This window comes from Ruditapes philippinarum, unplaced genomic scaffold (assembly GCF_026571515.1).
Source record: "Ruditapes philippinarum isolate M1 unplaced genomic scaffold, ASM2657151v2 ctg542_1_1_1_1, whole genome shotgun sequence".
Taxonomy (NCBI): Eukaryota; Metazoa; Mollusca; class Bivalvia; order Venerida; family Veneridae; genus Ruditapes; species Ruditapes philippinarum.
Window position 1 is genome coordinate 89761 of NW_026854155.1, and position 25000 is coordinate 114760.

The 25000-nt window shown below is 31.6% G+C and overlaps 2 protein-coding genes across 2 annotated transcripts; both read right to left on the reverse strand.

The window, feature by feature from the left end:
* Positions 1–864: 864 nt before the first annotated feature.
* LOC132739161 (semaphorin-5A-like) lies at positions 865–9158 on the reverse strand. Its single transcript, XM_060726813.1, has 7 exons — positions 9072–9158; positions 8622–8664; positions 8018–8194; positions 4848–4897; positions 3848–3935; positions 2252–2337; positions 865–981 (listed from the first exon to the last, which is right to left on the reverse strand). Exons 1-7 carry the CDS (start codon positions 9156–9158, stop codon positions 865–867), a joined length of 648 nt encoding a protein of 215 aa, XP_060582796.1.
* A 3789-nt stretch (positions 9159–12947) lies between these two features.
* Positions 12948–24519, reverse strand: LOC132739162 (A disintegrin and metalloproteinase with thrombospondin motifs 1-like). Its single transcript, XM_060726814.1, has 7 exons — positions 24483–24519; positions 22739–22846; positions 20785–20961; positions 19511–19560; positions 18733–18820; positions 17463–17548; positions 12948–15927 (listed from the first exon to the last, which is right to left on the reverse strand). Exons 1-7 carry the CDS (start codon positions 24517–24519, stop codon positions 15811–15813), a joined length of 663 nt encoding a protein of 220 aa, XP_060582797.1. The 3' UTR covers positions 12948–15810.
* Positions 24520–25000: the final 481 nt, after the last annotated feature.

The window sequence follows — 25000 nt, forward strand, 5'->3', positions numbered from 1 at the left end:
CTTGTAGTTATATGAAACCATATGGTTATTTTCCGACATATAACTTTTTCATTCTGTTTGACAATATGGTTAAACCTATTCTATGCTATAGGTCTCAGATATGGGGATATGGGACTTTGTTGATTCCATCAAAATAAATTGTGTAAAAAACATTTCGATTTTTAAAGAACAACAAGTACAATATATTGATGTTTATTTTGTGAATGCCTTTATTTACTTAAATAAAGTTGTGTTGAGACTATGCTTTAAACAAAGGTAATGTCAAGAATGCAATGTGATACGTTTATTTCTTTCATAGTTCAATGGTAGGAATGATGTTGGTTTGATAAATCGTTTGTTCCTACACCAGTCGACATTTGAAAATGTAGATAAATGATATACTCCTGATAAATAGTGCACGAAGAATAATAAATTTTCAAAATATCGCCCCCACACTCTCCACACACACACAAATAAATAAATTAACAAATAAATAAATAAAATAAAATAAAATTCAACATCAAATATTTTTGAAAACAAATGAAAACAATTTAAAAGCGTCAATTTAATAACAAAATTTTCCTATTAAATATCATAAGACTGAATGCTTTCAAGGTCTAATTTAAAACTGTCTAGAAAAGGGTCAACAAAATATGCTCCAACGGCCATGTCAAGAAATTCGGTCATGTACCAGCAAGAGTATAACTATTCAAAACACCAAAGCATGAGATATTTTGGTGTTAAATCGACCAAAAAATTATTGTAAACTAAGCTTATCATTTTCACTTACAAAACTGACAGTTTCATAGATTTTAATGAAATGAGGGTAAAAAGTTAAAAGCCGGCGTAAAAGTTTTCAGCAAAATTGTGTGGTATGAGTTTGATTCAAATCTGTTCACAAATATAGGGTCTCGATTCGCCACAGTAAGTGTCGTCCCACAATTTCTTCGACATACCAATATACACACAGTCAGCCCAGTTAGGCTCATTTGGGGCCCATGCCTGAAAAGAATTTGTAAAGAAGTGAAACATAATAATGCTACAAGTTTGTTGTTTTTGTCTAAAAATGTTTGTTTTTATCAGAAAGGACTAGGTTTATTTAACCCTTACATGCAGTTAGACTTTTAAAAAAAGTTTAATAAATGACATGAGTTTTTCAACAATGAGTCAATAAAAAACAATGTATCTTGTTATTCCAACATTAGCACCGGATGAAGCGGTGTTCAGTTATCAAAAATTATAATTCAGAAGCAGGAGCAAATACTAGTATGTTCATGTCATTGTTATTTACAAAAGTGTAGCACCTAGTGACAGTTTGGAAAAAAAATGAGAAAGTGAATTGATTGTAAAAATATAATATATGGACAAAAGTCACGGCAAGATATCAAATGTAGAATATTAAAATTATGAACACAACGAAAATCTTGTGTGTTTCTTTTTTAGTTTTTACGCCAGTTTTAACACAATAGTCATATTCCGGCAGTCGCAACACCTTACTGACTTTGCGGGATAGATGCTTCCGAGGGATCACTTTGTTTCCAGAATTTTGTACTTCACAACAGCAGGTGTCAAGTGCCGTGTGGCAGCCGTAAAAAGTTGCCCCGTACTTTACTTCAGTGTTGTTATATTTTCTGGTCCTTCGGGATCATTGATGCCAGCACTATAAAGTGTTGAGAATTGAGTACCGCTCAAGCCGGTGCTAGGGGGCGTGAGGGATGTTGCACTTATTCATTATCCCTTATGTACAGACTCAATCAAACCGAGTCTGCAATTCTTATGTTATTTTGTTGTGATTGATGCTTCCGAGGGATCACTTTGTTTCCGGAATATTTACTAACACATAATTTCTTATTTTATTTCCACCTGTGACTAACTACTTATAATTATTCCACAGGGTTTTCCGAAAATGCGACTGCAACAAAGGTGAGAGATACTATAGCGATTTCACTAAATTATTTCTCTCCATTTTCTTATTTTTTTTGCAATTTTAGAACAAAAAAGTCAAATTAACCAGTATTCTAGTTATTTTATATTTTATGCGTAAATAATAAATTTATGTAGGATACTGGTTACATATGTCTCTTATAAATCTTGGTTGATTGGTCTTACATTTATTTATATTTTGATGAATGATGTACAATGTAGAAAGAGAGTTGACTAACCAATCTGAGATCGACCGCCCTTATTCTTTCTCTCAGCTGACTGACGCAATAAAAAAACACAACTAAAATCAATAAACAAACTGTAAACATAATTATTCATTTCAACATACCTGGAATCCAGAGCTAGCAGCCAGACCGTCAACCCGCATACAATTAGTGCCCGCGGTACATGATATTCCAATCCAGTGATCAAAACCTAATAAAAATTATAAGAATAGACAAGTGATATCAAACATCGACCGAAAACAAAGTTGTCTATCAGAGTGATCAGTGTTTATAACGAAACAAATGATGAATGAATTATATATAAAACAAATATTAAGTCATTAAAAATTGTATTAAATTAGCCTGGCGAGAATTCGGGGTACTTGTGAATTCCTATATATGAAAATATATGGAAAACATATGTTCTGATAAAATTTGTTATGTTCCTGTTTAAACTGGTTGTCTTATATATGCCGGCTTATTTTATTCCCTATTGATCGAAGACATTTTCCTCTCTCTTTAGCCATTAACTATTAATACCTAGGCATGATGATGTGTGGCAGATGGATTTTTATTAATGATAAAATTGTCTTTCGTTTAAACAAGTGTGAAAAGAAATAGATAACAATTTTTATTCTTTTTTAAACGTTCATTTCACTACTGCTGTCAATCAATCCTACAATACATGTTTCGGAAAAGTATGAGCGCTATATTCCTATGTCTTTTATGGTAGAACTTCCGTTTATTACCTCAAAATTTAATCAATATATGAATGTTTACGATTATATAATTTATACTTTATTTTATTTCTAATAAACTATATCATGTACAAGTTTACAATTTTAACATGTCTAATAAACTTAACAAATACGAACAGCCTCATTATCAAATACATGTATGTGAAGAAATGAAAATTCTTTAATATTCCGTATCAGCTTAGAAGAAGACCGAGATACCGATAATACGCCTATAACTGACAAACAATGCATGTCCACTGCCGTAACAGTGTATCTCAATGCACAAATAAAAGAAAGAATTAAGAAAAATAAATAAAAAAATTGCTTGACAAAGTTAAATAGAGAACACAGGAATCCCTAAAAAAACTTCCAAAGCGACAACATTGAAAATGTTACAGGCGCCATTTGAGCCTGTGCATTGACAATACTAGAAATTGCAAGCTTCAGTCCCATTCCCCTACTATCGGGTGATGAAAACTTTAGCATTTTAACAGTCACTATACCAGTGGGTAATTTGAATTTAAAACATTCACTGAATGTATATGTTCATATAGTGATCTAAATGGTCATTCCATTAAAAATTGCTTATGGTCCTCGTTAAGAAATGCGTATGTCCTTAACGAGAAATCAATGGGCGGAGAGAAGTTAACAAAATTGAAGGCTTACCTTGAATTCTTTATGACGTGAATACCAAAAGAAACAAAATGTTGGGACTTTCAAATTCTGTCAAATATCTAAAGGCGACATCCTAACTTATACTTGCCGTATCACATTAAGAAGGTCGGTATGACTTATACATCTAACAATAAAATACCTTGTACATTGAATGCTATCATCAGATCGTCCTTCTTGAAATTCGAATATAACAAGTGTCCGAAATAATTAGGAAAGGACAAGTGATGCCTTCATCTAACAGTAAGGCTGGAAAGCTAATCTATCATTTTTAAGGGGCGATGTGAATATATTATATATATTAAAAATTACTTTGTATATTGAATGCTGTCATAATGCCGTCTATCTCTTGTTGACTATCGAATATAACCAGCCTGGCGGATATAGCTTCACAGGCTGCCTGAAAATAGTTTGTGAATGATCAAAAGTAGTGTCTTTTGAGCTTTGCTATGTAGCAGTTGACAAGTAAATTCTGCAATCAAGATCATTGGCAAAAATGAAATCTAATGTAATGTTATGTAATTTACTAAACTATACTTCACTACACTACACTACACTATAATAAAATACAATATAATATACAGATTGGTTAAAAGAGCAACATATGCAAACATTAAAAGTAGCTTTAAATGGACGAATTTAATCTGTAACAGACGACGTTATATAAAGTAAGTAATGAACGGCAGCAACAAATATTTAAACCATCCTTTACGTTCGTCAATCTATGTAAAAGTACTGTACGGCGGACATGATTCTTTCTTGAGGACCTTCTTCAATTGCATAGTCACTTCTGACTATCTATTATGCAAATATCGGCACAGTATCTGCGTAAAATGTAAAACAATTAACTTTAAGTGTCTATAGACTAAATTGTTTGCCGTTTACTTGCGCTTCGTATAGAAGAAATAATTGAAACTTTTCATAGATAAGTGCTACCGTACACGTCTCCTAAGGAAACCTAGAACAATTAAACGTTTATATTTTGTTACTTCGATAGATGGCACATACACCAATATCGTTCCTTCATGTTTTCGTATGATTGACAAACAAATGGCGATCTTGTCTTTGTCTCTTTCTTGCCCTATATACGCTGAGTCTTAAAAAACATTGGTTAAGCAAGGTGTCAAAAATCAACAACTAAAACCAACTATACAGCTTATAGTGATTTTGTGTTGATAACGATTTTTCGAACTTCGCCATTTACGCCTTGAAATACGCCCGAGAACGTTTTCGACATTTCCTCTTTTCAACCCGAAATCAGGTTTCTACAACGTTGCATAATTCAGCCACTATACAGATATGTATTTTTTACCTTTGCAGATGCCCAAGTCCTGGAATCGTCACTCAATAAGAATCCATTGACTGTAAGCAAACAAACAATATCTATTCACGATTGGCCTTTTGCAATATAATAAAGACCCTTAAACACGCCAAAACCCGGCAAAGTTAAAAAAATGTTGCAGGTTCTGTTTCATTAAGCCATATTATGGACGATAGCGGAAAATGCAAGCTTGTGTTCAATAGACCTTTCTATTTTAAACGGACTTCGTAAAATGTTTTTCGTAACACGGAATAAATTTGGGGATTTTCTCAAAACATAATTGTGCGGAAAATAAGACCAAAAAAGATCTTACACTATAATAAAGTGGTTTTTGCACATGCATTAGCTTGTTATAGTTTTCCTTGAAACCATCAACATATTGAAGATGGAAATAATATAACCATAATTTATGTTAAGACTAAAAAGTCAAGGACTAAATTTCTTAATTTTTATACTCAGCTGAAGTCTACTGAAATGCAAAGTTATCAACCAATGACCAGGATCCGTTTTGTCAAGTTATAAGTGTCGATACATTGTGTGTAAGCAGGACTAAAAGTAATTATCACCACTGCTGTGACTGCTGAAGTCAAGTTCAAAGAGTAACATATGAAACAGTTGGCACTGGTGTTGAACTTGGTCTGGAACCGGCCTCTCCTCGTTATTGTTGTTAACCTGTATTTCTTGCTTAAGTTGACCGTCTGCGGGCTGTTGAGCTCGATCGATCACCTTCTCCAACATAATAGTCGTATGTATATTCGTATAAATATCACTGATATTAAAGTATTAAAATATTTAGTAAAGCTTCAGTGCGAGTGTGCGAAAATCTCGAGCGTTAGAATAATACAATTATAGTATAATAGGCCATAACGATTATACATTGAACCGTAGGTCCTCGAAAGTTAGTGATTTTCTTACAATTACACCTTTGCGTGGGAATACGTTTGTCCTTAAAACGTTTTGTTGTGTTTAACAACAATTGTGTTACATTTCGCTGCTACACTACTGTTTGCATTGTATTTAGATTTTCAGAATAAAGGGAAGCTATCTTTAGTATCACTTCCTGCTTTAGTTCAATATCTGCCAGATGCTTCAGAATATATCAACAGTGTACGGTCATGTTTAGTTGCCGTAGTAATACCACATCTAAACTCTGTACTAGATACTCGTCAAAGTGTATATAATCCGAAAGAAACGTGTTTCCATATATTCTCAGAAAATAGGTACAATTTTATAATCTTACTGGTAAAACATCTGCAACATTAATAAATATGTTACATATCTTTATGAAATAACAGCCGCCACAAACTGTCTCCAGTAAACATAATTTTATTGTTTCTGATATGGATACGATGTTACCAGACCCTTGTAACACTAAACACCATATTCAATGTGTGCACCACGTTTGTACATGTTAAAATTCGCACAGTGTAACGTACATTTTACGCAACATTTGCGCATTAAATCACTTGTCCTACCATAGATCAGTCGCTTAATGAACATGCTTAATAGGATAAAATGTATCCCGCAGTTGGTGCAATGGATGGAAAATCACACGACATATTGCGATCAATGAATGAGACACACGAACAAGCGTCACTTCACGCAAGTTATTGTGAATTCAGCGGCGTTTGTATTATTCTAACGTTCGAGATTTGCGTACATTTCACACTGAAGCGTTACTACATATTTACATTAGTAGCAGTATTATACAAATATGCATACGACTATTATGTTGGAGAAGGTGATCGAGCTTAACAGCCCGCAGACGGTCAACTTAAGCAAGAAATACAGGTTAACAACAATAAGGGCAGTTCCAGACAAATTTCAACACCAGTGCCGACTGTTTCAAATGTTGTGGTAGGTCAACGTCATCGACCGTCACATCGCTGGAGGAATAATTACTCCCTCGCAGATCAAATTAACGAAAACCAGGCTTTCTACAGGAAATTCCTGAACAAATAAATCCAAAACTACTCTTTGAACTTGACGTCAGCAGTAACAACAGTGGTGATTACAACTTTTAGTCCTCCTTACACACAATGTATCGACACTTAAAACTTTAAAAAACGCGCCCTGGTGACTCATTGGTTGATAAATTTGCACATCAACAGAGTATATAAATTAAGAAACTTTAAGTTGTTGTTTTTCAGTCTTTACATAAATTATGAAATTATGTTTATATTATTTCCATTTTTAATATGCTGACGAGTTCAAGAAAAACTATAACAAGCAAATGCATGTACAAAACCACTTTATTGCAGTTTTAGAGTATTGATCTTTTTAACTTATTTTCCGCAAAGTTATGTTTTGAGAATATCTCCCAATTTATTCTGTATTACGAGAACAACGAACTCCGTTTAAGGTAGAAATGTCTAATAGGAACGGCTTAATCAGAATTCAACATTTAACAGGGTGAAATTTGAAAGAAACGTCCGCTGATGTGTTAGTATCATATTTATTTTTAACAAACATCAAACCCCAGATAAGGTATTACAACCAAAGTGATGTCGTTATCGATGTTGATTATTTCGTCATATAGCTCTTAATAAGTTGAGATATTTATTTTCTTATTCGAAACAAACATTTTTAACAAGCCCCTAAAGCATTTATTATAATAAGCAAATATAACTCGCCATCTATTGGTTTTTAGAGCCGTAAGGTAATGTAAGAGGGCCGAAACGTATTATAACTATTTACTATTTGACGTCACAAAAAGAAATGAAAACTATAAATAAATCACGTGATGTTAGAATATTATATATATCTTAAAAATATTTTTGTTGTTGTTTTAATAAAATATTTTTTTAAATTTTAAAATACTTTTAACGTCTGTTCAGACTTTTGTAATGTAAGTGTTCAATCTATATAGCATAATGTATAGATGTACTATAACTTGCAAGTTAAAAAGTCAACAACGAATTTGCATACAAAATCAAAATTTTAACCAATCAGGATGACACACTTCGTTACAATGACTATCATGTTGATATGTTGTTTAACTAAATTGCATGGATTTCTGGACTTATGATCAAAATGTACAAATCTTACGTTCTGGGTAAATGTTGTGATGTTGATTAGGAATGATAGCATTTTGATCAGTAAGAAATTATTTTTTTCAAATAAACAAATAAGCATTCTTATCTGTGCTATTTAAAATTTACCAAATGTCTTGCACTCATTGCTGTTACAATTTTGATTGTTGACATTTGACCCTTGACAGTGTTCTCCTCCGTTGCTAGGTGATGGATTATTACATAACCTTGATCTTGACCTTGTCCCACCTCCGCATGTTACTGAGCAGGCGCCCCAGTCCAACCAATTTCCCCAGGAACCGTCCACTGAAATAAGAAAGGCAGAATGATTTGTCAGTTTTGCAGTACAATTCAGAGGCGATGCTGACATGACACGACGAGAAAGAATATGTGAACAACATTTAGTGCAAAGGTGTCAATATCTGATATATTTCTGATATGATTATATGATTCTTATAAGATTCTGATAAGATGCATATATGATTTTGATATGATTTTCATAAGAATTTGATGTAATTCTGATAAGATTCTGATGTGATTTTGATAAGATTCTGATATGACTTTGATATTGTTCTAATTCAATTCTTATGTGATTCTGATATATATGATTCTGATATGACTCCGATATGATTTTAAAGTGATTCTGAAATGATTAGTATATGACTCTGATATGATTCTTATAATTATGATCCTGATATGATTATGATATGATTCTCAGCTACATGTGATTAACCTGTTTTAAAAGTGAGGGGTAATATCATTTTTATATGTGTACTCTGCAAATATATACATACTGACAAATTATTAATTACATTTTTCGAGGGTGTTTTACTATGAAACATAAAAAACACAAAAATCTTTGTGTACATTTTCTGTACAATAGTGAGTGAAACTGTATTTTGATATATTGCGTTTGTCAGTTACCATTGTACTTTTTTACACTTTGTACGATAAAACAATAAATTATGCTTCATTTAGAAATATGTAAAAATGTTGAACACACGATAATACACACACTATCTTTTTTCAGTTACATAATAAACATGATATAACTTTTATATATAAAAAAGAACAAAATTAACTTAAAATGAAGTTTTATATTATATCCGGGAGAAAGAAAAATAAAAGCAAATAGTTGAATGTTGTAGAACTTATTAAAATGAGTCTGCTCAGAAGAAATTACGTTATGTTCATCATCACACATGTTCATCGATGCTCCTAATATATGCTTAAAGAATGCTGAGATGACGAACGATGCAACTGTACACATCTTCTTAACAGTAAACGTGCTGTTGTGACTTTAAAGTTAGTTTAAAAATGAGAATATGTCTCAAGAGCAAAGGTTAAAAAGCACAATCTTTGATCACTGACCCGGTTTGTATAATACAAGTTGCTGTATATAGTTCAAATGAAAAGTTGATACATGTGTAAAAGTAAAGCCTGTTTTCAAATATGTATTATCATTTGGAAATTCTTATCAACTTAAACATTATCTTTGATATCCTTTTATCAACTTGACATATAAAAGATGTGATAAATATTGACTTACCAATGCGCCCGTATACTTTCCAACCGAAATCCGTAGTTGCACTTTCCGGGTAAACACTACTTAATTCACAGATTCGATCATCGCTATTATAATTGAACGACAAAGCCTGCAGGATATTGTCATAATGAACCGAACATTTCAATAATGAAAAGTTAGTGTATGTTTTAAACACTCCCGAAATACGGACGTCAAATTTGAAAAGTTTAATACTCTCACTTTTTGAATGTCCTAAAAGAAATGTGACTATAAAAAGAACACGTAATTTTTTATAACCTTGTTTTTCCATATTTTTTTTTAATTTGTGTGTTTTTATATCATAATAAAAATGTCTCGATTTCGAATGTAAACACGTTTCTTATTTGATCATATTTATCTGACAATTTGTTCCGTCAATTTAAAGTAATAAGAAAAAGCAAAAAAAGCAAAAAAAACTCTCCAGCATTACTATGCATTTAAGTTAACAAATATAGAGGTAAAATGTTTTCGCATAAGTTTTAGTCAGAATCGAACTAAATAGTATGATTGTTGAATACATCATCATCCGATTTGGAAAAACTTATTTGTATTTCAAAGCGTGAATTGCTTTTTTTACCAAAACAATATTTTACTGTGAAAATAATGTTCGAATATCAATAATATTTTCCCAATAAAAATCTGCCTATTTGTTCAACAATTTTTTATTTCCTGATTAAACATCAAGAGTAAAACCAACAAATGAAAGTTTTATCATTTCTACGTTGAAAATATGAATAGCTGAGCACTTTGACTTAAATGAACAAAAGAGAAAGCTATTGTAAATCAATTAACTGACACCTGTCAGTGAAAGTGTTTGAGTGCTTTTAAACGATCTGTTGGTTTGCTGATACTATAGTGACTTTTAACACGTTTCAAATTGTTAAATGGCCTAGTCCATCATGTTATTGATCAAACACATTTATCATTTCCTTTTTGTTTTAGAAAATTTGCGAAATAAGTATTAAATGAATGGCAAAATGTGCAAAAAACAATGTATGGCAGTTTAGACTATTCTTGGTTTTAAAATATTGCCATAGGTATTATATTCATTCTTCTAAATCTTGCTTAAAATTGTCTATTTATCATTTTTCTTAAATACTGTAGTTTTATATCAAGTGGTTTAGATTTAATAAGTATGATTATTAGTTTACTTAAACCGCACAACAACGCCTACAAGCTTAGTTGATTAAGATTAACATATTTACGAACAATGTATCCTTTTCAATTGGTCAAATAAACAGACAAGCCGCAATTGGTCAGAATTTAAAAATATCTCGATAGAACGTGGCTGACCATTTATTAGTTTTCTTTTATCAATAACTATTATAGATTTCTAAAATAAACATTGACTTTTTAACTGAAAAATAAATAAATAATAAGATATCAGATCAGAGCATTTTGTCGTTATTATCTGAGGGTCTATCTCATGTACTGATGTATATGGCATGAATTCACCTTTTACTATTGAGCAATAATCTCAACCATACCCTTTTTCTTCTATTTCCACTTCCTTTGAAAGTACACATACTTTTATTCACACATAATCTGCACTAGCATGAGAATGTGATTTAATTAAAGCTATTGTCTAATAGTTAATAAAGATGACTACAATAACAAAAAGGTCTGATGGAAAAGTGATTTTATTAAATGAATGAAAATTGTTTTAGCAGCATGTAGAGGATTTATAAATTGATAAAAATATCTCGATCAAATGAAACATGTGACAGTTAAAACCATAAAACATCATTCGTTCCTTTGTGTACAGTGCTAAGAAAAGTGCCAACGTGCCTTGACAATTAGTGTGTTGGTTGTATGAAAAAAAAAACAAAAAAGAACAAAACAAGAGGGAACCAAAATGACACTCAAAATAAATAAATTAAATCAATATTTGGAGCTCAATCTTTAAGAATATTTATTATACGTCCAGTCGTGACTTTATAAATTTTAAATGATAATGTATTGTATAACTTCTACGAACTAACCTTTTGTATTTTATCTGTATTTAATTATAAAATGGACTTGGGTATGCAGGGCTATTAGAAATTAGTTTTGGTACTCTAATTTTATCGTAAACAAATGTCACGTTATCATCTACCCTGATATTCTACAGAGAGTAGAGGGGGGGCACGTGCACTTTGCTTCTTGATATTTTTTAATGCATTTGTTTTTCTCTCAGTATTTTCATGCCAGTAAAATCCGGGTTGTGATCGTAATTTGAAAATAAATAAATTATAAAATAAATAAAGTCTGTAAGTAAATTAAAATGTAGAATAAACTGTTTACTTGAGACTCAATGCAATTTTAAAAGCAATGTGAAATATGTTTTGGAAGAAGAACGGCTTACAGAAATCAAATATCTGGGAAACTTTACAAGAAAGATTATTTCCGAAATCCCTTCAGATTAGTCAAGAAATATAACGTGTTTATTCTTAAACTGAATTGATCTAAGTTGTAATAAAGTTTGTAATACAATAAATTAATAAGTTTATAGTATTCAAGATCCCGTAACATATTTTTTATGGTTTTATGTCATGAATTTTTTGCTCAAATGAAGATTTTTCAAGATTGTAAGTTCCAAAAGCATTATCTCTAAAGATATTACCAAATTTACATCTCATGTTAATAAAAGCAGGTAATTAGAAATTTATTTTCTATATTTTTTTTTCAATTAGAAATGAATACATATATTTCGATGATTATATAAAATGTGGACAAATATTTGCAGTACATATTTTACATATTCATTGATGTTTGCAAATTGTTTAAGCAGCATAATTATAAAAATAATAAAATTTCAAAAAGTTTAAAGTGTGGTGACAACCTTAATTTCAACATGCAGGGCCTTTAAGTATCAGACACAACAACAGGTAGCAAAATAATTATTTATAGATGTTGTTTGCTTGTTTGCACGTGTGAGATACATGGCCTGATAATACATATACTTACAGAGCAGATGATACATAAAAGAAAACATAATCGTATTTAATGACCATACTAAATCACTTAAAACTTAATCGACACTTTTCCATGTAAAGTTTACAAAAATATCAAAATGATACATTTCTATTGTTTTTGTCAACAGTTGAATTTCTTATACGTAAAGTGCCCATTGTAGACCAATCCCTTTGAAGGAAGTTATTTACACTACTTTACAAATTAAGAATGGCCAATGAGAATCATGCACTCTCCTGTTGTCTGGTAGTTTACCAGAAGCAACCCAACTAAATATAAACAAAAATAGCAGCATCTTTAGCCACAATTTTTGTTGACAATATTACAATGTCTGCAACAGATTAAATTATAACGTTTAGCGTATATAAGCTTATTGGTTTGACATCTTAATTTCTTCTTATGGGTTAAGTACGTATTAACGTCGAAAGAAATATTTGTCACATTTATTTCTTTCCTGGTTCCTGTCTAATTCTTGTGCACGTATTTGAAAAAAAAAAATACGAGTCTAGTTTTTAATTTAGTCGTCTAGACGTTCTGTAGGGATCTCGTTTGCTATTTTTTAAAGTATAAAAATCTATTATATAGATCACACCCGTTGAATGACTACATTATTTCTCGGGATTTCTATGACGACGGGCAAGGGAAACTCATATTCAGATGCCCATGCAATGGCTACATTTATTTCAAGGGTTTCATATTGTAACGACAGGGAAAGTATGTTTTTTTTACTATTATACAAAAGAGAGAGAACATCAAAATACTTGGCAATCTGATATTGGTACAAATAAGATAGTCTCGTGATTCGATACTCTTTTTCAAAAATACTATTTGTATACGTTAAATTAATGTACACAAAATGCCCTAAAGGAGAAACAATAAGCAGAGTTGTTGGATTTTACGAGGCAACATCAATGTGAAGGTGATATGGCGGCTAACCAGATTTACTTATGACAGAATACCTCAGTTGTATTATTTTAGTGACTAAAGGGCACCTGAGTGATACCACCGGGATTCCGTCAGCAAACTAGATAGCCTGCTTAGATAGAATAAACTATATCAGGTCCAAACCCCGCAGTGAAGAGAAGTTAGTAGTTTGAAGTCAACGGTCTTACCCACTCGGTCACAGACGACCCATGCGAATTTAAATAAAAATCGAAATTTAAGTAAGCGTCTTCTTGGATTGAAGTTGTAAGTGCAAACAACCATGTACGTCATCCAGCATTTTACAAGCTTTAAGAAAATTGAATCTGCTAGGAAGAAAATTTGCATTAAAGATATACTATGGTCATCCCTAAAGTTAACTATTTTTATCGCATAATTTTATTGCAATGAAGGAAAAAATCGTACTTAAAACGTCTAATTTGAATAAGAGAATGAATAATTGCCTAACACTTTTAAATTGTAAAAAGTTTGCAGGCTCGCAATCGTTGAGCCTGTTAATCGGATATTGCAGGAAAGTCCATGAACTGAAATGCGTTATTAAAATGTCAATTTACGCTACAATAGGTGGGTACATTCAACAAATGAAACAAAGTAACAATTCGTTGTAGAAAGATTCTTGTTCTCACATAGATAATACCCGAATCCCTCAAGAAAGCACAAAACGGAAAATTTGAAAACATAACTAAATAACAATAAGAAAACCTTAAATTAAAAATTTGGTCAGGAATTATTGCTGTCAGGTTATTTTTTAAATGTGTTTCTTACAAATAGTATGTACAAAATTATGTTACAAGAGGGCACGAATCAAATATGTTTGTAAACATTAGATAGAAGTTTTTTTTTCTTTTTCTTTCAATTTGTTTGCATATTAAAGTTATGCAACTGAAAACAGTTGAAAACCCGTATCATCAAAGATGAGTTTTGCAACGTGCAATTTCATTTTGTATGACACCGCAATTTCCGTAGGAAAACCCAACAGTGTCATGTATATTAGTTTAACAACGTAAACGTGCGCTTTAAATTGTAAAAAACTAGCATTAGAAATACTAAAAGGCCCGAGAACATGAAAATGATGACGCAGAGCAGATAGTACTCGTATGATAAACAATTCACTTAAACAGGATATGTAACTTAGACAAACCAAACCGGAAGTAATGAACTTTGTAAAGGTATCGTAACAGATGAAAATGTACCCTGCAATTGACCTATTTTTAGTCACATCTGGTGTTATTCTTCACAGGTGCAGCAGAAATTCGCATCTATATTATAATTTTTACCGGTGCTCATTTTTGAGATACATATGGGGTTCCACTCCCGTGGATAAAGACGTGTCATTAAATTAATTGGTGTTTATAGTAACTAAATACCGTTTTTGGATCTTTCAGTATGTGATAAAATAAATATATGTAGGTTTATTTAAACATTTATTGAAATGTTCCCATGATATTATTTTATAACTCTAATTTTTTTAAAACTCATTCAATAAATTTAGTATTGAAACAACGCTCATTCAACAACCTCCATAAAAACAATCAATTTTTCGTTGTTGCCAGTATAGGACACCGGATATAAACGTGTTTTGTGTGAACACAAAATTGGGGAAATTTGAGAGAATTTCGAAAAATCTTTTTCCCAGCTCATATGACACTCATTTGAACTTGTTCCCTTAATGCCACACAATGGTATTTTGGTCGGTCTATGATTCTTTTTGGGCACAATATCATTTCAAGTTTTGTTAAAATTCAAATTAAAATAGAGAAATAGGAATCCCTTAAGAACGTCCAGAAAATAAATTTGAAAATATGTCAGGCTGTTCTCAAAGACGGTACTTGAAAAAGTAAGTTATCGTCCATACCCAAAACCAGCAGAGGCTTAACCAGAAGTCAACATTAAAAATAAAAAAAAATGTCACGCTTGATTTATTTTTCGTTACAAATAAAACTAGTCATTCTTTATTCAAATTAGTCACGGTTGATTCCAATCTGGTTTTCTTTTAAATATTAATGCTAGTCAGGGTTGATTCACATATGTTTTTCTTGTTAACATGAAGGTGGGACATGCTTAATTCAAGTCTGTTTTTCTTCTAAAAATAAATGTTTGTAACGCTTGATTCAAATTTATTATCTTATGTTTGTCACGGTATGCTCTTTGTTGAAATCTGGTTTTCTTGTAAAAAACAAATGTTGGTCACGTTGTATACAAATCCGGTTTTCTTGCAAAATAATGAAGTGAGTCAGTTTGGTTCACATCTTGTTTACTTGTAAAAAAATAATGTTACTCTAGCTTGATTAAAATCTGGTTTTCTTGTAAAGAAATAATGTTAGTTACGATTGATTCAAATCCGTTTTTTTTAGAAATTATGTTTGTCACGGTTGATTCAAATATCTTTTTTCTTTTTTTTTTCACTATCAATTCAAATCCGTTTTCTTTATAAAATAAATGTTAGTCACATGATGCGTTTAATTCAAATATGTTCACAAATATATCTTTTTACAACTGTACACCCAGTGTCATCCCAGAGTTTCGACCGCATACCGATATATACGCAGTCACCCCAGTTAGGCTCATTAGGCGCCCATGCCTGCAAAAAAAATGTTAAGAATTGAAACATTATAATGACACTTTTGTTGCTTATGTTTATTTTTTCTCTTTCCTCACATTAATTAAAGCGTAACATGCATATCGACTTAACAAATTTTAATATTTGTTTGTTTGTTTGTTGTTTCATTTTACTCCTTTTCCCAACTGTATTTCAGTCATATAGGCGGGTAGTTTTCTAACTATCGTATCTGGAGAGTTATACCAGTACTAGACTACCTTCCTCCGCGTTAAACTACCAAAGCATCTCCCGGGGATTGATCCAACGCCAGAGAGGTAACTGGATAAGAAGTAATCGACTCTAACCCCTTAACTCTAACGGAGTGTTATAAATGGCACGAGTCTTTCAAGAACAAATCATAAAATTTGATATATTACAATCATTTTGTTACTCCCATCTTCGTACCGGGTGAAGCAGTAACTTTTTTTCAAACGTTAAACTTCAGAAGCAGGAAAAAATACATTCAAGTTATTGCGATTTACAGGGGAACTAACAATCCACTGACGGTTTGGAATAATGTGAGAAAGTAGATTCACATATAAAAATAGTAAAAAATGGTAAAATAGTAAAATTAGGAACACGCCGAAATGTCACGTGCAGATAATAAAATGAAAAATACGACAAAGGCGTGTGTGTGTATATTTTGTTTTAACGCCAGTTTTAACACATTGGTATTATCTCGGCAGCCGGTACACCTAGCCGGTTTTGCAGGATTACTAACCAGTAATTACTGAAACATTTTCGCCTGTGACAAACTGCTTACACTTATTCCACATTGGGATTCTGAATTGACGGTAGGTAACATAGATGACAGGTTCTATGGCCATTACAATAAATCATTTCACTTCTGTTTCTATATTTATAGCAATCGTAAAAGCAAGATTTACCAAAACGTTTTTTTTCTGTTTTATCACGTGAAGGGTCAGGATACATGTGATAATGGTTACATATGAATCTCAGTTGATAAGTCTTACATGCATTGAAAAGACCAATCATGCCCCAGAAAAGCAATCATTTTAATTTCTCAAAAATGTTTTCATTTTGAATACTGTATCTATGTTACCATTCTCCGTAGAATAATCAATTGCCAATTAAATAGATTACATGGATTATCTTTGCTCCTTTTTCTTTATTTACAATTGGTATAATTACATTGAATTAGTGTTTTGTATGGAAGTCAAAATACCACTTTGTTAACATTTTGCTTCCTTTCCGACACATTGCACTGTATATTCAGTGCTACTTTCAACATCTGTTAAACATCTAACATTCTCTAAATCGATTATTAAAACATTTTCAAACATATGTAACAATTTGACATGTCTAAAGAATTAATGAATATTATTTCTAAGGCATGGTGTGCTTTTAAATGCTTATAAATTTTGATTATTATATGTGTGAATTTGAGAAAGATTCTTGAATAAATCATAAACTAATATGAGATCGACCGATAAAATACTTCCGTTCAGCTCTCGGACGCACAACAAATATTTAAAAAAATGTATATTTCAAAATACCTGAAATCCAGAGCTAACAGACCGACCGTCAATCCACACACAATTAGAGCCCGCGGTACATGTCATTCCAATCCAGTGATCAAAACCTAATGACAAATTGTAAGAACAGGCAGTTATCAAAAGTCCCATACCGTTTTGAACCCCAGCAACATACTGAAGGGCCAAACAAATAATTCAATTTTGTCATTAAGGAGGGCACAGGAAAAATTATAGGAAATGCAGAATCCCAAACATAATTTATGCATTCATTTTTTTTCTCAATTAGACATACATTGTATTAAGAAATAATTTACTAGATATCAATAAATTTATGCAATAAATTAATTACCCAAAAGATGAGCATAGTATATCTATAAATATTATGTGACAGCTTAAAAGAAGACGGATAGACTGATATTAGCCTTGATTGAGCCTTTGCACGGACTGGCCATTACAAATAACGGTTACTGTCTGAAGCAGAATTTAGCATTTTAATACAAAACGGGTGAACATTTTAATTTAAAAAAAAACATCTGTGGATGGTCTTCATGGCAATTTCATAAAAGTGGCGTATGGTCCCCAAGTAAAAGAAAGCTTGTGTCCTTAACGAGACAACAATGGGCGGGACTAAACAAAATGGAAAGCCTATTTATAGTTCTCGATCATGTGAACACAAATAATACAAGATGGCGGGACGTTCGATATACACATCCTTCGTAAAGAAAAATCAATATATGAAGCACACACTTATATTAGGAATAGGGGGGAGGGGCTGGGAACAAAGTCATAAGTCATGTCTATATGCTATCAAGCTAGCTGACTAAAAGTCGGTGGTTCTACTAAAGTATTCGTTCGTGCTTGGACTAATAACATAAGAGCACGTGACATCTTACGCCACTAGAACAGCTGAAAATTTGCTGTATCACCATTACAAGGTCAGTGAGACTTAACACACCAACACAGAAATACGAATGCAGTCATTAGATAATCTTTTTCTTGTTGACTTTTGAGTACCGCTCAAAATGAGAAATTAAGAACCGCTTAAGCCGGTGTTAGGGGGCGTGAGGGATGTTGCACTTTCAATCCCTCTCATGTACAGTCTCATGCAAGTGTCATGTCATTTCCTGATTCTTGTGCTTCAGAGAGATCATTTTGTTCCAGATATTTAGAATATAACAAGTGCCCCAAAAAATGACGAAAGGGCACGTGATGTCTTCCTCTACCAGTAAAGCTGAAATAGCTCGTTTCATTTTTACAGGGCCGATGTGACTTATATATGAAAATTAAATACCTAATATATTGAATGATGTCATCATGTCGTCTATCTCTTTTTGACTTTCGAGTATAACGAGCCTGGCGGACAAAGCTTCACAGGCTGCCTAAAAATAGATTATGAAATGGCCTGATTTAGAATATGTTGCACTCTGCACAATGTAGCAGTTTACAAGTCAATTTACAATCAAAATCTTTGGATATGAGCTTATTATATACTTTAATATATTATCACATAAACTGCCGTGCAGGAGTGTAATAAAGCCATTTAATAAAAACGATGTTACACTAATGTAATAACACTTTGACCTGACGTCATTTGCGCTATATAGAAACATAGCGTTAAGGGCGCTAATGTTAGCGTTACACTATGTACGCGTCATTGAAAAATTACTCATTTAAACAGTTTACTGTTCTTATTTTACATATGTGATAAATAGAATATTATATTCCTGTAGGCAGAGGCTCTTATAATATGATTTTATTCACACTCGTTCAATAGATTTAGTATTAAACTACACTCATTCAATGTCCTCTATATATAATATGATATGATATGATATTGTCCTTTAATTTCCTTAAAATGTAAAGCAAGTACGTTTAAATGCCCCAAAGACTAAATTGATTGCTGATTACTTGTGCTTAAATTAGAGAAGAAGAGAAAAATCTTTAAAAAATAATAAGAAGAAAATGGCGATCTTGTCTAGAAATCATATACGACATTTCCCCATTTCGACCCGAAAACTGTTTTTATACGAGGTTTTATAATTCAGCCACTATACAGGCATGATTTTTACCTTTGCAGATGCCCACGTTGTTACATCTTCACTCAATAAGACACCATTAACTGAAAACAGACAAACAATTTCTATTCACGAATGCCTTTCTGCAACAAAATAGAGAAACTTAAGAAAGACCCCTTAAAACGCCCAAAACCTGCAAAATTAAACATGTTAATGGTCGGTTTGATTTAGCCGGTTTACGGACGGTAGTGGTAATTGCAAGCTACCGTCCACGCTTCCTGACATAGGCTTAATCAGAATTCAAGATTTGAATATAAAAATGGTGAACATTTAAATCAAGAACATCCGCAAATGTGTTACCTTCATATTTCATGTAATACATTTCACATTAAAGTTAAGGGGTAAGAACAAAAGTACACCGGAAATTAAATATTACAACCGGGTGTAGCCGTTATCGAGTTTGAATATTGTGTAAAGACACTATCAGCAGGATGGGGTATTCATTTAGTTTTACACAAAAAACATTTAAAATGGTCCATCGGTTTCAATATTTCCTTATTTTTATTTTCAAAATCACCCCTTTTTTGCAGAATACTTGATTCAAGCTACAACAACACAAGTCTGTGTACAAGGTTTCAAAGGTTGCTCATTGCCAAATTACCTGGAAAAAAACTGTTTCTTCCCTTTCTTTTTTCCGATTAGTACAGCTATGTTGCTTTAATTTGGCATTTTGTATGGAAGCCAAAATACTTCTTTGTTTACATTTTAATACTTTCATGACAAAAATGTTAGAATTAGAACTACTTTCCCCATGTAACAAGCTTTTAAATACACTTGAACCTTTTTTTTTATTAAATTTAATTCTCATGTTTGCACTTTCTAAATGAGCAGAAATTTAATGGTTTCTGAGACAGAATGGGCATTTAACAAGCGCTTAAGCCTTTAGGCAACTACAACTCGACAGTTCAATCTGTCCATCATGATAGTGTAAACTGAGATCTATACGACATTTTAATACATGTATATATTTTATAACTTGTTTATAAAGTAGTAGATCTATATTTCAAATTTTACTTTTTACGACGTAATTGCTTACGAAATCAAAATTACAACCATTCTAGACGACACAATTTGTTACATCCTATGTCGTGTTTAGGCATGTTCTATGTTATAGAAGTAATTTGCATGGCTTTCTCGACTTGATCAAAATGTACAAATTATGTGTGGTTAGACATTGTTTTGTTGATCAGGATAACATTATGCCTAGTACAATTGTTATTTCTCAAATAAATAAATACATTTTCTGAAATTTGCTGTTTTAAATTTACCAAATGTGTTACACTCCTTTATGTTACAATTTTGACTGTTGACATTTGACCCTTGACATTGTTCTCCTCCGTTGCTAGGTGACGGATTATTACATGACCTTGATCTTGATCTTGTTCCATCTCCGCATGTTACTGAGCAGGCGCCCCAGTTCAACCAGTTGCCCCAGGAACCGTCCACTGAATTAAACATAAAAAGACAGAAGGATTTTAAAATCAGAAATAATGCTGATACGATTCCAATGTGATGCTGATATGATACTGATATGTTTCTTATATTTTTCAGAAATAAAATTGATTCTGATAAAGTTATGATACTATTCCGATACATTTCTAGTAGGATTCTGATATAATTCTGATATATTTTTTTCATTACACTATGATTCTTTGATTCTGATATGAATCTTATCCACATTTTGATTAACCTAATTTTCTGATATGAAAATGGGTCAAGTTTCAATTGATGTGTGTGTCTTCTGCAAAACGTACACATTGGTTTATAAATTACTACATTTTTTGAGGGTGAGTGGCAATGAAAACTTATAAATACAAAACCTGTATGCGAATTTACTGCACAATAGTAATTTTAACAATATTTTGACATATCGCGTTTGTCCGTTACACGTTGTTCCCTGGTACACATTGATTTAAGGTGTTTACCATTAAACATGGATAATGGTCACTATGACGAACTGTAACATTTACCGTGTTGTTTATGAGTTATTGATATATTACTGAAATAAAACTTTGCTGTCAGCAGGTTTTTTTTCCAGAAATTCGAAAACTCTGGTTAATCTATAATATCATTATAATGAGAAATAATTTCATACTGTTCATTAATAACATTCAGGTAACGAATAACACGAACACAATGTTTTTTTCTAAACACGTATTTAACCATTTCCCTATAGCTTAATTCAAAATATCCCTAAAATTTTACACAATAAGTGGCTGTTTTCAAAGTTTGCCAATTTTTTTTGAAAAATATATTGGTTGATCATGCGAAATATACAATACTTTTATTTATAGTTTTTATTTTATTAAACTTTGAAAACATCTGTATATCATTTTGCCTATTAAATATGAAAAACAAGATCAACAAGGAAAGGCGGCGTTCAATGAACGCAACCCCCATATGACCCAGCAACAAGAACCAATGGCAAGGAGCCCAGGTGGACCCCAAACATAAAAAGGACAGGGCAACGACACGTTAATCATTAAATGATAAATAATTTGTAACTGATTTGGCATTATTCAGCAAATAAATACCTACAATAATTATATATTAATTCAAATCAAACACTTTTATCTTTCATAAAGGATTTGAGAGATACATAAATAATTTAAAAACAAAAAAGAAAGAAAAAGAAAGAAAAAAATATAGTTGCCCCTTCTGGGGTTTGAACCAACGCCCCTTATTTAAATGTAGTTGACAAGTGATTCTAGTCTATTTGAATTCTCTATTCTCTTCAAAGTGGAGGTTATGTAGTATCCATGGTCTACCTTAAATACATCAATGTTTACGATAAAAAAATATCCTTCAGTTCGAAATATGTAGAAATTGTTGAAGATACGATAACACACACAAGATCATCGAGTTTGGTACGTTATAAATATGTCGTACTTTTTCCACAAAAATCTAGATTTACCTAAATTGAAGTTTTGTGTTATACCCAGAGCAATGACAACAAAGCAGTGACTCCGTTTGTTTGTAAAATAATACATGTTGTTGCAGAGGGTTGATATAATAAACGTTGAATCTTATAGCGGCTTTTGCATTACATTATGATACGAAAAAAACATGTGGCTTATCAATTGTGTTTATGCCTTAACATTGATATTTTTCTCATAAACGTTTAATATTAAGTAGAAAAAACAGTATCCCTACAGAAAGCCTAACTCGGCAAAATTGAAAATGTTACAGGCTCAGTTTAGGTTGTGATAAATATTCACTCACCAATGCGCCCATATACTTTCCAACCAATATCCGCTGTTGCACTTTCCGGGTAAACACTACTTAATTCACAGATGCCGGTTTTCAAATAGGTATTATCATTTGGAAATTCTTATCAACTTAAACATTATCTTTGATATCCTTTTATAAACTTGACATATAAAAGATGTGATAAATATTGACTTACCAATGCGCCCGTATACTTTCCAACCGAAATCCGTAGTTGCACTTTCCGGGTAAACACTACTTAATTCACATATTCGATCATCGCTATTATAATTGAACGACAAAGATTGCGGAATATTGTCATAATGAACAGAACATTTCAATAATGAAAAGTTAGTGTATGTTTTAAACACTCCCGAAATACGGACGTCAAGTTTGAAGAGTTTAATACTCTCACTTTTTGAACGTCCTAAAAGAAATGTAATTGTAAAAAGAACACGTAATATTTTATAACCTTGTTTTCCCATTTGTTTTTCTTTTCTTAAAATAAATAAATGCTCATATCATAGTATATTGAATCACTCGACTATGCCTGAAAGCACGTTTCTTGTTTGACCATATATCTTACAATTGTTGCCGTCAATTTAAAGTAACTATAACTAACATTAAACGGTCCATCATAACCATGAACTAAGGTAACATATAAATAGTTAAATTGTGTTTGCTCAAGTTTTAGTCAGGATCGAAATATAGAGATTGTTAAATACGCCATCATCCCATCAGGAAAAACTTGTTTGCCTCTCATTACCAGAACGTCATTTAACAGTGAAGATAAAGTTCGAATATCAATATTAATTAAGAACACAATGAATATTTAACCAATAAAAATCTGCATATTTGAAGAACAATCCTTTATTGCCTGATTAAACATTGAGATTGAAACTTTAAAATTCTACAAATAACAGTTTTTATATCATCACATTACCTAGAATAATATGAATAGCTGGGCACTTTGTCTATAATGAACAAAAGAGAAATCTATTGTAAATCAATCAATTGACACCTGTATTTTAAAGTATTTGAGTGCTTTTAATCGATCTGTTGTTTTTAATGATACTATATTTACTTATAACACGTTTCAAACTGTTTCAAAGTTTATTTCAGAACTCAATTCATGTACACACATGACAATATGAGCTATAGCATATAAACGTACATTACATAAAGAGGCATAGCATACACATGAACATAATAATATTAATACAATTTATCTTAACAAAATGGAGAGAAACACGCATTTTCAAGGACATGATGAACAAATATGTAGAAATCTTATCTATTCTCAAATTTTGTGATTATTTCCTTAACAAATAAACAAAAAAATCTGTATTCATTTCAATGAGTTATATTCATATTCATAATAGATTTAAAAGTTAATATATTTGGATGTCTTAAATAATTTTGATCTAACGTTCTTTTTCAGAGTACAGATAATTCATTGCATTCAAAGTGATAGTGAAATTCATCTCCAATACTTCCGGAGCTGTTACAAAGAGTACATTTACGTAAATTTAAATCTATACCATTCCAACTTCCGGTTTCTACAGGAAGTCTGCTGTTTCTTGTTCTAAACTAAATTACATATCTTAATAAGTTTTTTGGTGTATTTATTAAATAGGGTTCGAAATGGAATGTTTCTTTAAATAATCTATAATTTTTACATTTACTTGATTCGTTTACTGTACAATACCAGTCATTTAAAAATATATCTGACAATTTTTGCTTAACATTGGCAACTTACCATTTGTGATTAGGAAACATCTGATAGGTCCATACATTAGGGTTTCCACAATTAACAAGTATATTTTTTATATGCTTAAACCACAGAAATGTCTGTCTATTAACATTACTACTTGTATTATAAGTCTTAAGAGCAATTTGATAAAATGTGCTAGATACTTTTAATTCATTAGGTACAACTAGATTAGACCAAAAATTAATCATTCTGCAATCAATATCAATAAAAATTGGTTTAACACCACATTCGCCGTACACAATACAATTTGGTGTACTAGATTTTAGGCCTAATATATGTTTAAGATATTTCAATTGTACTTTTTCAAGTATACTGTTATTCCCATATCCCCAGCATTCACAACCATATAATAAAATTGGTTTTACAAGTTTGTCAAACAAATCTATTTGCATATCTAAAGGTAATTGAAGATTATTTGATTTTTTAATTAAACAGTACATGGATTTTATTGCTTGGTAAGCTATATAGGTCTTTGCTTTTAAGAAACTACCACTTCTAATAAA